At 33.8% G+C, this 13,574-nt stretch overlaps 2 protein-coding genes across 2 annotated transcripts in view; both read left to right on the forward strand.

Moving 5' to 3' along the window:
* Positions 1-5,637, forward strand: part of LOC137634658 (uncharacterized) — a 6,385-nt gene extending 748 nt beyond the window's left edge. The window contains exons 3-5 of the mRNA XM_068367138.1: positions 4,676-4,899; positions 5,076-5,281; positions 5,407-5,637. Coding sequence (XP_068223239.1) covers positions 4,676-4,899; positions 5,076-5,281; positions 5,407-5,575 — 599 coding nt within the window. The 3' untranslated portion in view covers positions 5,576-5,637. The remainder of the gene's footprint in view (positions 1-4,675; positions 4,900-5,075; positions 5,282-5,406) is intronic.
* Positions 1-13,574, forward strand: part of Pex14 (peroxin 14) — a 174,031-nt gene that overhangs the window by 6,678 nt on the left and 153,779 nt on the right. The window lies entirely within an intron of this gene.

Here is a 13,574-nt window from a genome sequence, read left to right on the forward strand (position 1 = left end):
AGTTGAGATACTACCACCAGAGAGTTATTGGGCCCTTTAACTGGGCAGATAGTACTATATTGGATTCATCCCTGTTTGCGGCTCATTTTTCTTTTCAAAGCACATTCACCAAGTAGTCTGGCCAATTATTTACACAATCTCCTCTTTACTCAGATACCTGAGAACACTAAGCTAAACAACAATTTTTCACTTGAGGCTTAACTACTGTACTGTAATTGTTCAGTAGCCCCTTTCCTCTTGGTAAGGGTAGAAGAGAGACTAGCTATGGTAAGCAGCTCTTCTAAAGGAAGGACACTCCGAAATTAAACCATTGTTCTCTGTGTTGAGTAGCGCCATAGTCTGTACCATGGTCTTTCACGGACTTGAGTTAGAGTACTCTTGCTTAAGGGTGCATTTAGGGACGCCTTATTGTCTCCTTATTTCCTTTCCTCATTGTGTTATTTTCGCTGTTGGATCCCTTCGGCTTATACCATCCTGCTTTCCCAAAGAGGGTTATAGCTTACTCAGCAATGATAATAATAAAAAGGAATCAGTTTTCAATGAAAAAAAAAAATCTTAGGATCACCAAAGAAACACCAAAGCTTAAAAGAATCATTTTTATCATCAAAATAGAAATGATACCTAACTACATACGTTTTAATAATTTTTTTACTAATTATTGATGTATTTATATGAAGTACCTGTATACTTATTTCATTCACGTGAATATATATTCATAGTTTTGTGAAAGGTATAACGAATACTAACCTGTAAGAAATATAGAGGCAAATCAACTGAACGAATATCAGTGGAACTTTAGTTTCATTTTGGTTTACCCTTTTAAAACTAAACCAAATAAAGCTAGAAAATAAAAGGATTTTGGTTCGCTTACAGCTGGAAAACTGAAATTTTCTCTAAAAGTTAAAGACTGCTCTTTCCCTATTATTCGAATATTTATGTAACTAATAATAATACCGTAGTATTAATCTTTGTTTAAAAAAAAAAACTGCCCAGAGCATCCATCTTGACGGTAAAGAAAAAATCATATGCAAATCCTTTGGAAACTAGTAAATCTTTTAGTAAACTCATAAGGTGAAAATATGTTAATAGACGATCGCTTGTCTAATGAAGGTTCCCTACGCAGAAGCAAAATACATGATAATCAGGAGTGAGGAACAATACTTCCTGTATATACTCCATGTCTCAGTATGGACGGACAAATAAAACCAAGTCAAATCAAATTTAATTTATTGAATTTGGATACGACTGTTCGTATAGCACTCGATCGTTGCTGAAACACGGTGCCTTTACTCAAGGCATTTAGACTCTTTATACATACACCATTACATTTAAACAATCATGATAACTACAATTTGCTGATCCAAACAAAAAGCTTAATAACAACAATTTAATTTCTTGTTTGTTTTATAAACGCTTGTTCGTTCAGTCCAACGTCCGAAGCTGAATGACTTGTTCACCACCTAAGACCAACCGAGCAAACTTACTGACACGCCACCTACTGGACATTCCATCCATCAAGGGAATTAATTTTCCTCTTATTCATAAATTCAAACGTGGAAAATTACATCTCAACTGAGACCATTACGATGATGAAGCAAACGAGCAGAGATTATTTTTGAAGAGAGTTTGTATTTCAGATTTGTGGAATTTTGAGTAGAGTTTAATTCTAACTTGCACGACTATTATTTAATATGAAACCATGCTGCAAAACCAGTAAACATATCGATGAAAATTAAAACTGTATTATAAGAATAAATTGATTTATTCGAAATTTTTATCTGCTTTCATGGAAAAAATCCTGGATATAAAATGATTTTGAGGGACGTTCATTCGATTACATTTGATGAAATAAATTACCCTAATTTCATGAAAGACTTAAGATAAGATTAACGTGTTTTAATGGTTATGACGAAATAGTTTCTTTACTATGGTGAATAGAAAGTGTAAGATAAAATTTGTCATCTTTGTTTGAGAGGATTAAGCTTTAGTAAAATTTACTTTAGGAACTAAGATTTATACTCTTTTTCATATCAATTTACAGCCAAGAAATAAAAGACAACTTTATTTCAGGAAATTATATCTATATACTTCTTAATACATATTTTATAATTATGTTTAGCATTGAAAGATTAACAGTTATAGTAAGGTGCTAAATATGGGAAAACTAATGAACGTATTTTCTTATTCAGTTCCTTTTTTTTATGATTTAATCTGGAATATATCACTTAGTCTTGGCGATTAGCAAATCGCGAAAAGTTAGAGTAATGAAGTGGCTTCCTTATTAGGAGATACCTGAAAACTTTTCTCCTTTTGGGTTACTAAGTTATTCGAAAGGATTTCTCACGAGACTGTTGAATTATTCAACCTAATATCTTCCATAGTCCTTAGACTATTTGACATGCTTTCTCGATTTATCTGACTTTTTTTTTTTTTTTTTTTTTTTTTTTTTAGGATGGAAAAATATCAAATTAGGTTTTAGGGACCTTCGGGAGTTGTCTAATTATCCAACCTACTTTCTTCTGAGGTTATCAAACTAATCTTGCTTTTCTTTTTTTTTTTTGGGGGGGGGTGTTGAATTATTTGACATTCAGTCCTCTGGGGTTGGATTATGAGACTTTTCTTTGTGATTGTGAAGTTATTTTTTGTTATATTTTCTTTTGAATTTTTGCATTACATTCATCTTGGATTATGAATAAATCGACATGCTTTCATTTGATGTTAGGAATAGATCGACCTGAATTTCTCAAAGGATATAATACTCAACGACATGCTCTCTTCCTGGGTGGCTTTAACATTTGACCTTTCTCTCTCTGAGGTTGTTGCATTATTCGACCTACTTTACTACAAGATTCCTAGATTATTCGACATTCCTCATCTCAAGAGTTGAGTCTGTTAGAATAAGGTTCGTTTCTAATAACCGAGCTTAATTTGGGTAGTTATGGTCCACTCAATCTCTTGACGAAAGTGAACGGAAGTAAGAGAGAGGAGAGAGGGAAGGAAGACCCACGAAACAAGAGAGGAAAACTTTTATAATATCCTGCCCCCCCCCCCACCAACACAGACGCACACACACACACACACACACACACACTAAATGGTAATTTTTTTTTTTTTATCAAACTAGAATTTTTTTAACGAAAAACTTTTTCGGAAAGACTTACTTCTTGTCTTCTTCATTCACACTTATTTTCTTGGAGACCATTTCCTTAGTCCTCACTAGTTTTAAAAAGCTGCACCTTATTTTTGGAGGGTCAATTAAGATATAATTTTCTTATAATTATTTTTTCAAAGAAATATTTTAACATTTCTTAATTTCTTCAATAAGCATCGAATATTTATTTCTATTGATTTGAGTCTTTAGATACATTCTTACGTTAACCAAGTGAAGAACCACTCCACCTTGTTCCTTTGAGCGCTTTCCTTTAATGCTCCCAATGATAAACGTGGAAACTGAGTTCGTGCCTTGGCTGAGCAGTGTAGCGCTTGGCTCACGTCTGCTGGGTACGATAGATCCTTCTGAAGTACTAGAGTATGCGACCTGTCATTTTTTACAGAGAGATATGCACATACACTCAGATTCAACCCTTCCCATCCCCTCCACTTTTCCTCTCTTGGTAACCCCTTTCACTAGGGTATGACTTCTCTCCCCCACTACTTGATGATGAGGAGAGACCGAGTAGCTATACATTTGGCAATGCCAGTGAACGTTACCAGTAAGAAATATATATATATATATATATATATATATATATATATATATATATATATATATATATATATATGCATTATATGTGTATATATATTGTATAGCCATACACTTCCTCCTTATTATATAGGGTTAAGAATAACGGGGGGGGGGGGGGCATCAACAATTCCCTGTGAAATCACGGTACTACACATTTCTTATAGATATACAGTATATATATTATATATATACTGTATATGTATATATATAATATATATATATATATATATATATATAATGTATATATATATATATATATATATATATATATATATATATATATATTATATATACATATATATATATATATATATATATATATATATATATATATATATATATATTATATATATATATGTGTGTTTGTGTATGTGTGATTATATTCACTTAATCATGCAAATATACACAAATATATACATATATATATGTATATATATACACACATATATACGGTGTATATATATATATATATATATATATATATATATATATATATATATATATATATATATATATATATATATACGTTATATATATATATGTATATATATGTGTGTATGTATATAAATGCATGCTAGTTGTTATTGATTTCAGCGATAAAGACTAAAATTAGCGATGACTTTCTGTAATATTCCGTTAGCACACCGTTACATCCCCCTTTCTGATCATCACAGTTTCATAGCAACAGTTGCACCAACCCGACAACTGCCCCTTTCAATGACCCCTACCCCCAAGGTCTATAGACCTTGCCTACCCCAACCTCCTCCACTCCTGTCCCCTCGGGAATTCCATGTCCACGGAATTAATGGCAAGTCATTTATCTCCACCTGATGACTTTGGATATCTGAAACTGGTAGGTGAGTTTATCCAAGGTCAAGAGACTAAACAACCTACAACTCCGTCTATCATGTCACCGTCTTTCCTTCTAAGCCTCTTCATTGCCTTCTCCAACTACCCCCTCTTCCCGCCCCACCATCTTCGGCATCCTAACTTCCCCTCCTCCTTTCCATCAGAAGTGTCTTCATCTTTTCTTCCAAGGTCATCATAATCCTCATAGTGCCCTCTCCCCCTCTCAGCCTCCCGTTGAAGTATTTAAAGGACCGCGGTTCCCTCGCCAGACATCAGTTCTTCGACTTCGATCTACCATGAAAGCTGTAAGAACTTTTGTTAAATTTGGTTGCCTCTTATGGATTAGAACTTTTTAATCTTTATGACCTACGAATTGAGATGTGAAGAAAAGGTTGTTTACATAAGCTGAGAGGTTAGGGCGTTTGTAATGTTTCTACTCTTCAGTTATCTCAAATTAATTCATTCCCGACAATATCTCTAGATCTTTGTCCTCTGCCTGGCCGCCCTGGCCTCCGCCGCCCCCAAGCCTCAGGGAGACGGCCCTGTAGTGGCCATCTTGAGGGACGAACGCGTCGACCAGGGAGACGGAAACTTCAACTACGCCTTCGAGGCCGACAACGGCATCTCCATGCAGGTCTCCGGAACCCCAGGTTCCGAGGGACAGGTCAACATGGAGGGCGTCTACATGTAAGTCCCAGGTCACCTTAATTAACACAGGTCTTGTTTTTGTTTGAAGAAACATTACTGTTTATTTTGATGCTCTAACTGTGAGTGGTGGCACCTTTATGCTAATGCTGTGTTGTGCCTTGCAGTCTTCCTCTGGCTGACGGAGGCTTCGCCGAGATTCGCTTCATCGCCAACGAGAACGGCTTCCAGCCCTCAGGAGACATCCTCCCCACCCCCCACCCACTGCCCGCCCACGCCATCGAGCAGATCCGCTTCGCTGAGGAACAGAGAGCCCTGGGAGTCACTTTTGAATAAATTAATTACCAGCATATTTTTTATGATTTCTTGTCGACGATATGTATATAACTTTTGTAATTTTTAAACCAAATTTTCAAAAAAGAAAAAAAAATAAGCAATAAAAGATTTTCTTAATTTAAGTTTTCTATTTAAACCTTATTCTATTTATTTCTGAAATACATCAATGTTGAATTATGGGTATCATTTCATTACTAGTGTACGCGAGCAGTCAAAAATTACTTAAATATTTACATACATATGCCCACTCACACAGATTCGACCCTTGTTTGGGATAGAGTCATTTTAGATCTGTGTCCATCGGTCCTCAAAATACTTATCATCGTGGCCAGTGTCTAAAATAAATGTTAAATTCAACAATAGATGAAATTTTAAATGTAAGAAGCTAATATCATTTGACGAATTTTTTCGAAAACACTGATCTTTTTGTCTTTTCCATTGCCCCTTATTATTTAAGTTTCAAAATGCTGCAACTTATTTTAGGAGGGTCAGTTATGATGTCGGTTTCGGTTATAACTATTTGGTCATAGAAATATCTTAATATATTTCTTAATATCTTCACTAAACTGCATATTTATTGCTATTGATTATAGTCTGTGGAAACACTCGACCATCTGCCTCTGAGAGATTTCCCTTAATGCTCTCCTTGATAAACGTTGAAACTGAATTAGTGCCTTATCTGAGCAGTGCAGCACTTGGCTCACGTCTGCTTGGTAGGATAGATTCTTCTGGAATACCCCTCAGCAGGTCATTCTACTGGGGTCAAGACTAATGGCGTGGGGAGAGTAACCCCATCCCTTTCAATGTTTATATACTATACATATGCACTTGTACATGCATACATACATATACGTGCATATATACAGCATACACACACGTGTATATATATATATATATATATATATATATATATATATATATATATATATATATATATATATCTAGATATTTGTGTATTAATATTATTACTAGCCAGAAGCAGGATGCTATGAGCGCAAGGGCTCCAACTGTGAAAATAGCCCTGTGAGGAAATGGAAATAGGATACACACATATATATATATATATATATATATATATATATATATATATATATATATATATATATACATATATATATACAAATATATATATATATATATATATATATATATATATATATATATATGTATATATATATATATAGATTTATATATATTGTATATGAATGTGTATGTATATACTATATATTTGTATGAATGAATATGTGTATATGTATACATGCACTATTTATGTATATATACTCATATACTCCATATCCATATTTATGCATACAAACAAACATATATATATATATATATATATATATATATATATATATATATATATATATATATATATATATATATATATATATTTGCTTACACATGTATGTCTATATCTAGAATTTTATTTGTATATAAATTTACTTGGTGAATGACTTTGTTAAATTTTAAAAACCGAGAATGAAATTAATAGGCTTTAAAGACTCAGTAATGAGAAATCTATAAATGAAACTACCTCTCAAAATCTAATTTTCTCTGGGTCTTCATTTGTCATTTTATATGGTTTGTCCAAACTCCATAAGTCTAATGTTCCGCTGACACCTATTTTATCTTTCTTTAATACTCCAAACTATAAATGACTTCTGACAAAAACATATTTTCATTAAAAAACTCGTATATATTTAAGGAAGCTGTAATATCTCAAGGATCGTTTCTTTTCATGACTAATCTTAATATTGAGACTATTTTCTAGTGTAGCCTACTGTACCTGTGTAAGAAACAGTCCATATTATTTTAAACAAATTATTTTCTGAACGTAATGCAACTTTTAATGCTTTTAATCGTATGTCTTAGAAAAAGAAAGAAAGAAAAAAACTTTTGGAGCTGGTGGTGCTGGACACTGCTTTTGTTTTTAACGGTAGTTTGTATAAACAAGTCGATGGGTTCCCTCCTTGGAACCCACTCTTGCTTATATTTTGTGTGTTCCCTGGAGAAGGCCCTGCTTGAAAATTGCCCTTTGCGATATCATCCTCTGTTTTATGTCAGATATGTTGATGACACTTAAGCTCTATATAGAAATCAATACGGTGCTGATTCCTTCCTGGAGTTTGCTAATTCTCAACAGGAAAACTTAGTGGTCATCTTTGAAAAGGAGGAATGAACCAAAGTTTACAAGTTACCGTTTTTAGACATGTGGGGAGCAGCAGAGAGAGAGAGAGAGAGAGAGAGAGAGAGAGAGAGAGAGAGAGAGAGAGAGAGAGAGAGAGAGAGAGAGAGAGGAGGTTTTAATACCACGATTTTTAGAAAAAAAAAGAATAGAGGATTAGGTTCGAATCTTTATTGTTATTGTTCCTATAATTTTAAACTATTTTCACTCTTCCTCAGAGCGTTTCATATACTTCTAGCTGGGAATTATTTCATATAGGAATATTTTATTTATCGGAATATTTTAATAAAAATTGTTTGCCTACGAAGAGATTTATCAAACATCTTAGTAAATTATTAAATGAAAAGATAGCTCAGGCTCCAAAAATACCTACAGTTCCTAAACTCAACTTCTATGCGGGTTTTCCATTTCCTCATGATGATTTCGTTAGACAAAAATTTGCAAAAATCATCCACCAACACTTTCCAGCGCTTGAAGTAACATTAAGCAATCCCTAAGAATTCTCTCACAATTAGCTCCTTTTTTCATTTTAAAGATCGATTGAGTCCTTTGATGTCCTCTGGTGTAGCGCATAGATATATTTGCCCAAAGTGATACTTTGGAACCAACGTAGGATCTACCGAGAGGTTGTTTAAGGTCAGAATTGATTCCCTTAAAGGTGTGAACTTTCGAACATATTGCAGAATATCCAGCCCAGAATATGAGGATATTCGCAATCATGCTAAAATATGCAAACTGAATATTGATAGCAAAGAATTTTTGTATTATAGGTCAAGTATCAAATAACTATGACTGGCTATTCATGATCTTTTCCTTTAAATTTTTAATTTTAACTTTTTTGTTTTTGCTTTGGCTAAATTTTACTTTTTTGTATGATATTGCATAAATGTCAATGTGTCTTAATGTTATGTATATGCTTCCTATATGTAGCCCTGGAAAATGTGATTGTGATAATCATGAAACGTCAGTAATAATAAACTAATTTTAGAACCAGTTGCTTTCCATATCCATTTTACAAGTGTATATTACTGACTGTCGCTACCTTCAATGATGATATATTTTTTTCTCAATATATATATATAATGTATATATATATATATATATATATATATATATATATATATATATATATATATATATATATACACACACACATACCACATGCATACCAGCATATATTCATGTATACACACATTCATATATATATATATATATATATATATATATATATATATATATATATGTATACACGCACATAGAATGCAAGAGCATACTGATTTCTCTAACAAAGATTTGAAAACAAAAAATAGCGATGAGCTTCTGTCGAATCCAGTTAACACACTGTTACATTCCACTATCTGACCATGACTATCTCATAGCAACAATTCATTCCACTAACCCAACAACGGCAACACTCCCTCAATCAGCACCATCCTCTCCGGAATCTCAAGGCGAAAGAATTAATGTCCAGGCACTTATGACTACCTGATGACTTTTGATATACAATAATGCGAGGCGTGTTTGTCTAAGGCACGAGACTCGACGACCTAAGTTACCGAAACAAGAAACCTGTTTTTTTTTTTTAAAGTAAAAGCGTCTTGTAGATTTGTGGATATTTCCTTTCTGTCTGACTTCAGGAGGTTGAGGTTCCATTAGAATCCATCACCATTTATCATTTGTCTATCTCCTACTATTTGAAATTCTGCTCCCGCTTCTGTTCTTCCTTATTTATAACTCTTGTCCTTTTTGGGGTTGAGGGCCGGTCATTTTCATCGTGCATAAGTCCTATACTTCTTTTAATTATTCACTTTTCCTGAGTTTTTAGGATTTGGAATAGACAGGGGTAAAAAGGCTCCCTCAAGGCAGAAACAGAACAGCGTCGACAGCGCTTATTGTGTTATCGTGAGTCAAATTTTAAATTCACCGAAAGTCTTTACGATACACCCATATCACATCTGGGTGCAAACAGGCTTTCCTTAAGGGTATTTTTTCGAACATGAGCCTCTGCCTGTTTTCGTAAGGCTAATTTTAAAAACAGCATGAACACGAAACAGGTACTCGCTTTCCAAGGCTATAGAAAAGGAAAAGGAGTTTGACACAAAACGAAAGGAAGATGTTTCCTCTTTACCAGGGGTCATACTGAGAGATGACCTTTGGGTCTCTATTGTCAAGGCTGAATCTGGAGGTCCACAACAGACCTGCTACTCCCTTTTACAAGCCCCTATACTTACAAAGCGCCTTGAGGCAAGGGTTGTGCAAACTATCCTAGTTTACATATTTCCACATTTTTGCATGAAATCGTTGTTTTTTAGCCTCTTTATGGAGATATCTGGCTATGACAACCACAAAATACCTTTTTTATAGTAACTGCAAAAGCTTGGATTCTTTTGCAATGTCGAGAGGAGAGAAAGAACAGTAACATCAGAGGATATTCATAGAAATAAGATATGATATGAAACGAGTCAAATTGCTTAATATAAGAGATATATATTTTTTTTTGTAATTTTTGAAGTGTCACCAAAGTATGATCATTAGGAAGATTAAGCCATGTTGTCGAGACATCGAATATAGGTTTTATTACCTTCGCCAAGGAGGTTATTTGATCGAGTCGGTTTATCTATTTGTCTGTGTGTCTGTGGACAGGATTACGTCAAAACTACTTGACGGATTTTGATGAAATTTTTACCGAAGATACATCTTAGGTCATGGATGATGCAATTGAATTTTGGAGCTGGTCTGGATCCGGATTCTGGATTCAGATTTGCATTTTTTGTCTGTGTCTATCTGTGGACAGATTACGTCAAAACTACTCAACGGATTTTGACGAAATTTCCACCACAGATAGATCTTGGGCCGTGAACGACTCCATTAACCTTTGCCGGAGGTCACAGGTCAGAAATTTCTAATTGCTCTTATTGCACCATTTTAAGACGCCGGGATGAGCTAGATTAGTATATGAAAATAGTCTCCTGTACAGGAGCATTCTCCATTTTCAAAGCACAAAAATGTGAATTTTGAAATATCTGTCAATCTATATTCTTTGACTGCACCTTTTCCCACTTAGTGCAATAAGAGCAATCAGAAATTTATGACCTGTGACCTCCACCAAAGGTTAATGGAGTCGTTCACGGCCTAAGATCTATCTGTGGTGGAAAATTTGTCAAAATCCGTAGTTTTGACGGAATCTGGCCACAGAAAGACACAGACAAAAAATGCAAATCCAGATCCAGAGCCCAGATCCAGACCAGATATATATATATATATATATATATATATATATATATATATATATATATATATATATATATATATATATATATATATATATATATATATATATATCTCCCCTAAATACTTACGCGTGTCCAGATGGATATATATAAATATATATATATATATATATATATATATATATATATATATATATATATATATATATATATATATACACATATACTGTATATATACGAAGCTGGTCTAGCATTCAGTAAATAATTTATTTAAATATTTCATATGTGTATTTGAGGTGAATAGCCAGCTCATTAAGTGAGTTCCTCTCTTGTAGTTTTAAGTTTTGTATGTGAATTGAATAAGACTTTTTTCTTTTAAGTCAGTATATGTAAATTTACTTTATTTTTAAGAATTAACTTTTTATTTCACGTATGTTGCTACGAAGTGTTATGTAATCTCGATTAAGTATGCAGTAAGAACCCTACAAGGTATGAACAAGGGCTTATGTAATTTTTTTATTGTATTGCGTCATGTTTGTGAGATTATGCATTTCTTATATTTGCCACATGTTTAGAAGGTTTTTGAAAAACCCAGAGTTAATTCATCTTTTCTTTATAATTTCAAGGAGGGAAGGTGGGCTGAGCTAGCTGAGAGAGGGTTACCTCGCAAGCAAGGTTCCTTTCCTTGAATTTTGATCTAGTTGGTAACTCTGGCGCCGTTAGAGACGGCCCCCAAGATTCTAGACCTCCTGACCTAGAAGAATCTAGAATAACTGAGTCAATATATATGTGCTCCTAGGAATGAGTACGGCAGAAGAGAAACAGCCTGTCCTGTGAAAGAGCCAACGTTCATCCTCTCTCTCTCTCTCTCTCTCTCAAGTGCCTCGAGTGTGTTTCCCCTCCAAAGTGAACATGTCTTTACCCAACGAATATCCTGTGTAGTGTGTTCAAATGTTAGAGAAACTTTGAAAGTGATTTTCAATTTATTGTGTTGTGGTGATTACTAGTATTGTGTGAATTTTGTAACTGGCCCGCCCAATGATACTTATGTGACAACGTGGGGTATATTTGTATTGCTATCTGGTTAAAACTTCGGGTGAAGTAAAAATTTGAAAGTTTATCAGTTACTTTATGTAATTTCTATAAGAGTTTAATCATTAGTGTTAAAGGTTAACTTTTTTGTTTGATTATCAAGATTAGATATTTGTGTAAAATTTAACTTCCAGTGAAACAAGTGACTGTATAATTTTCAAAGTGTAATATTTTCTTGCCTTAGTCTAAGGTTTTATTCAGATTTAATACTTCGAGTTAAATAATTATGTACTTTTCAGAGTGTAACATTTTCTTGTCACAATCTAAGTTATGTTCAGACTTAATTTTTCGAAGGATTTATCTATGTTGTAAATGCTTTCACAGTGTTGTAATTTTTTTTTATAGAATATATCTATTTTTGCAAAGTGTGTATTAGTTCGATCATAATTTTTTTTTACAGAACTCTTCTCGTATCCCTGTTTAAGAATCGCAGTAAGAGGTTGTTTTGAATAGTTCTTAATATTAATTACCCAGATTGTTTTGAGTGTCTGTAAGAGACCTTTGGATATTCAGCGTTTTATTTATTGCCATTTGAGAGTTATATGATTTTCTCAGAGCTTGGGTATTATTTAAGTATAACAGACTTACATAAAAACAAACAGGTGGTTTGGAACTCGGGAGGTTGTGTAACTTGCCAGTTGTAATATATAATATAATATGATTTTGGTGCTCAGACATAGGACCATTTATATATATATATATATATATATATATATATATATATATATATATATATATATATATATATATATATATTAACACACACCATTGTTAGATGTATAGCTACCAGGTATCTCCTGTCCTTTGGGTAGGAGGAGAGAAAGTAATCATACCCTAGTGAGTTGGGGTACCCCGAGAGGTACATTCGGAGACCACACCTGCCGTGTAGTAGTTAGGATAGGGAGAGGGGTAAGAAGGGTTAAATCTGTGTATGGGCATATCTATCTAATTATATAACTGTCCTTTTTCATGGGTCGTCTATACTAGTAATGAAATGATAGCCATAACTCAACCTGCAAGATTCCAGAAATATATAGAATATGGTTTAAATAGAACACATAAATTAAAGTAATCTTTTATTGCTTATTTGATTTTTTATATTTTGTAAAATTTGGTTTAGAACTTTCATAGGCTATATACATATTATCGTCGACGAGAAGTCAAAACTAAGATGCTGGGAATTAATTTATTCAAAAGTGACTCCAGCAGCTCTCTGTTCTTCAGCAAAGCGGATCTGTTCGATGGCGTGGGCGGGCAGTGGGTGAGGGGTAGGAAGGATGTCTCCTGAGGGCTGGAAGCCGTTCTCGTTGGTGATGAAGCGAATCTCGGCGAAGCCTCCGTCAGCCAGAGGAAGACTGCAATGTACAATACAGCATCAGCATAAAGGTGCCATCACTCACAGTTAGAGCATCAAAATAAACAGTAATGTTTCTTCAAACAAAAACAAGCCCTGGGTTAATTAAGGTGACCTGGGACTTACAGGTAGACT

Source organism: Palaemon carinicauda, chromosome 3 (assembly GCF_036898095.1).
Source record: "Palaemon carinicauda isolate YSFRI2023 chromosome 3, ASM3689809v2, whole genome shotgun sequence".
Classification (NCBI taxonomy): Eukaryota; Metazoa; Arthropoda; class Malacostraca; order Decapoda; family Palaemonidae; genus Palaemon; species Palaemon carinicauda.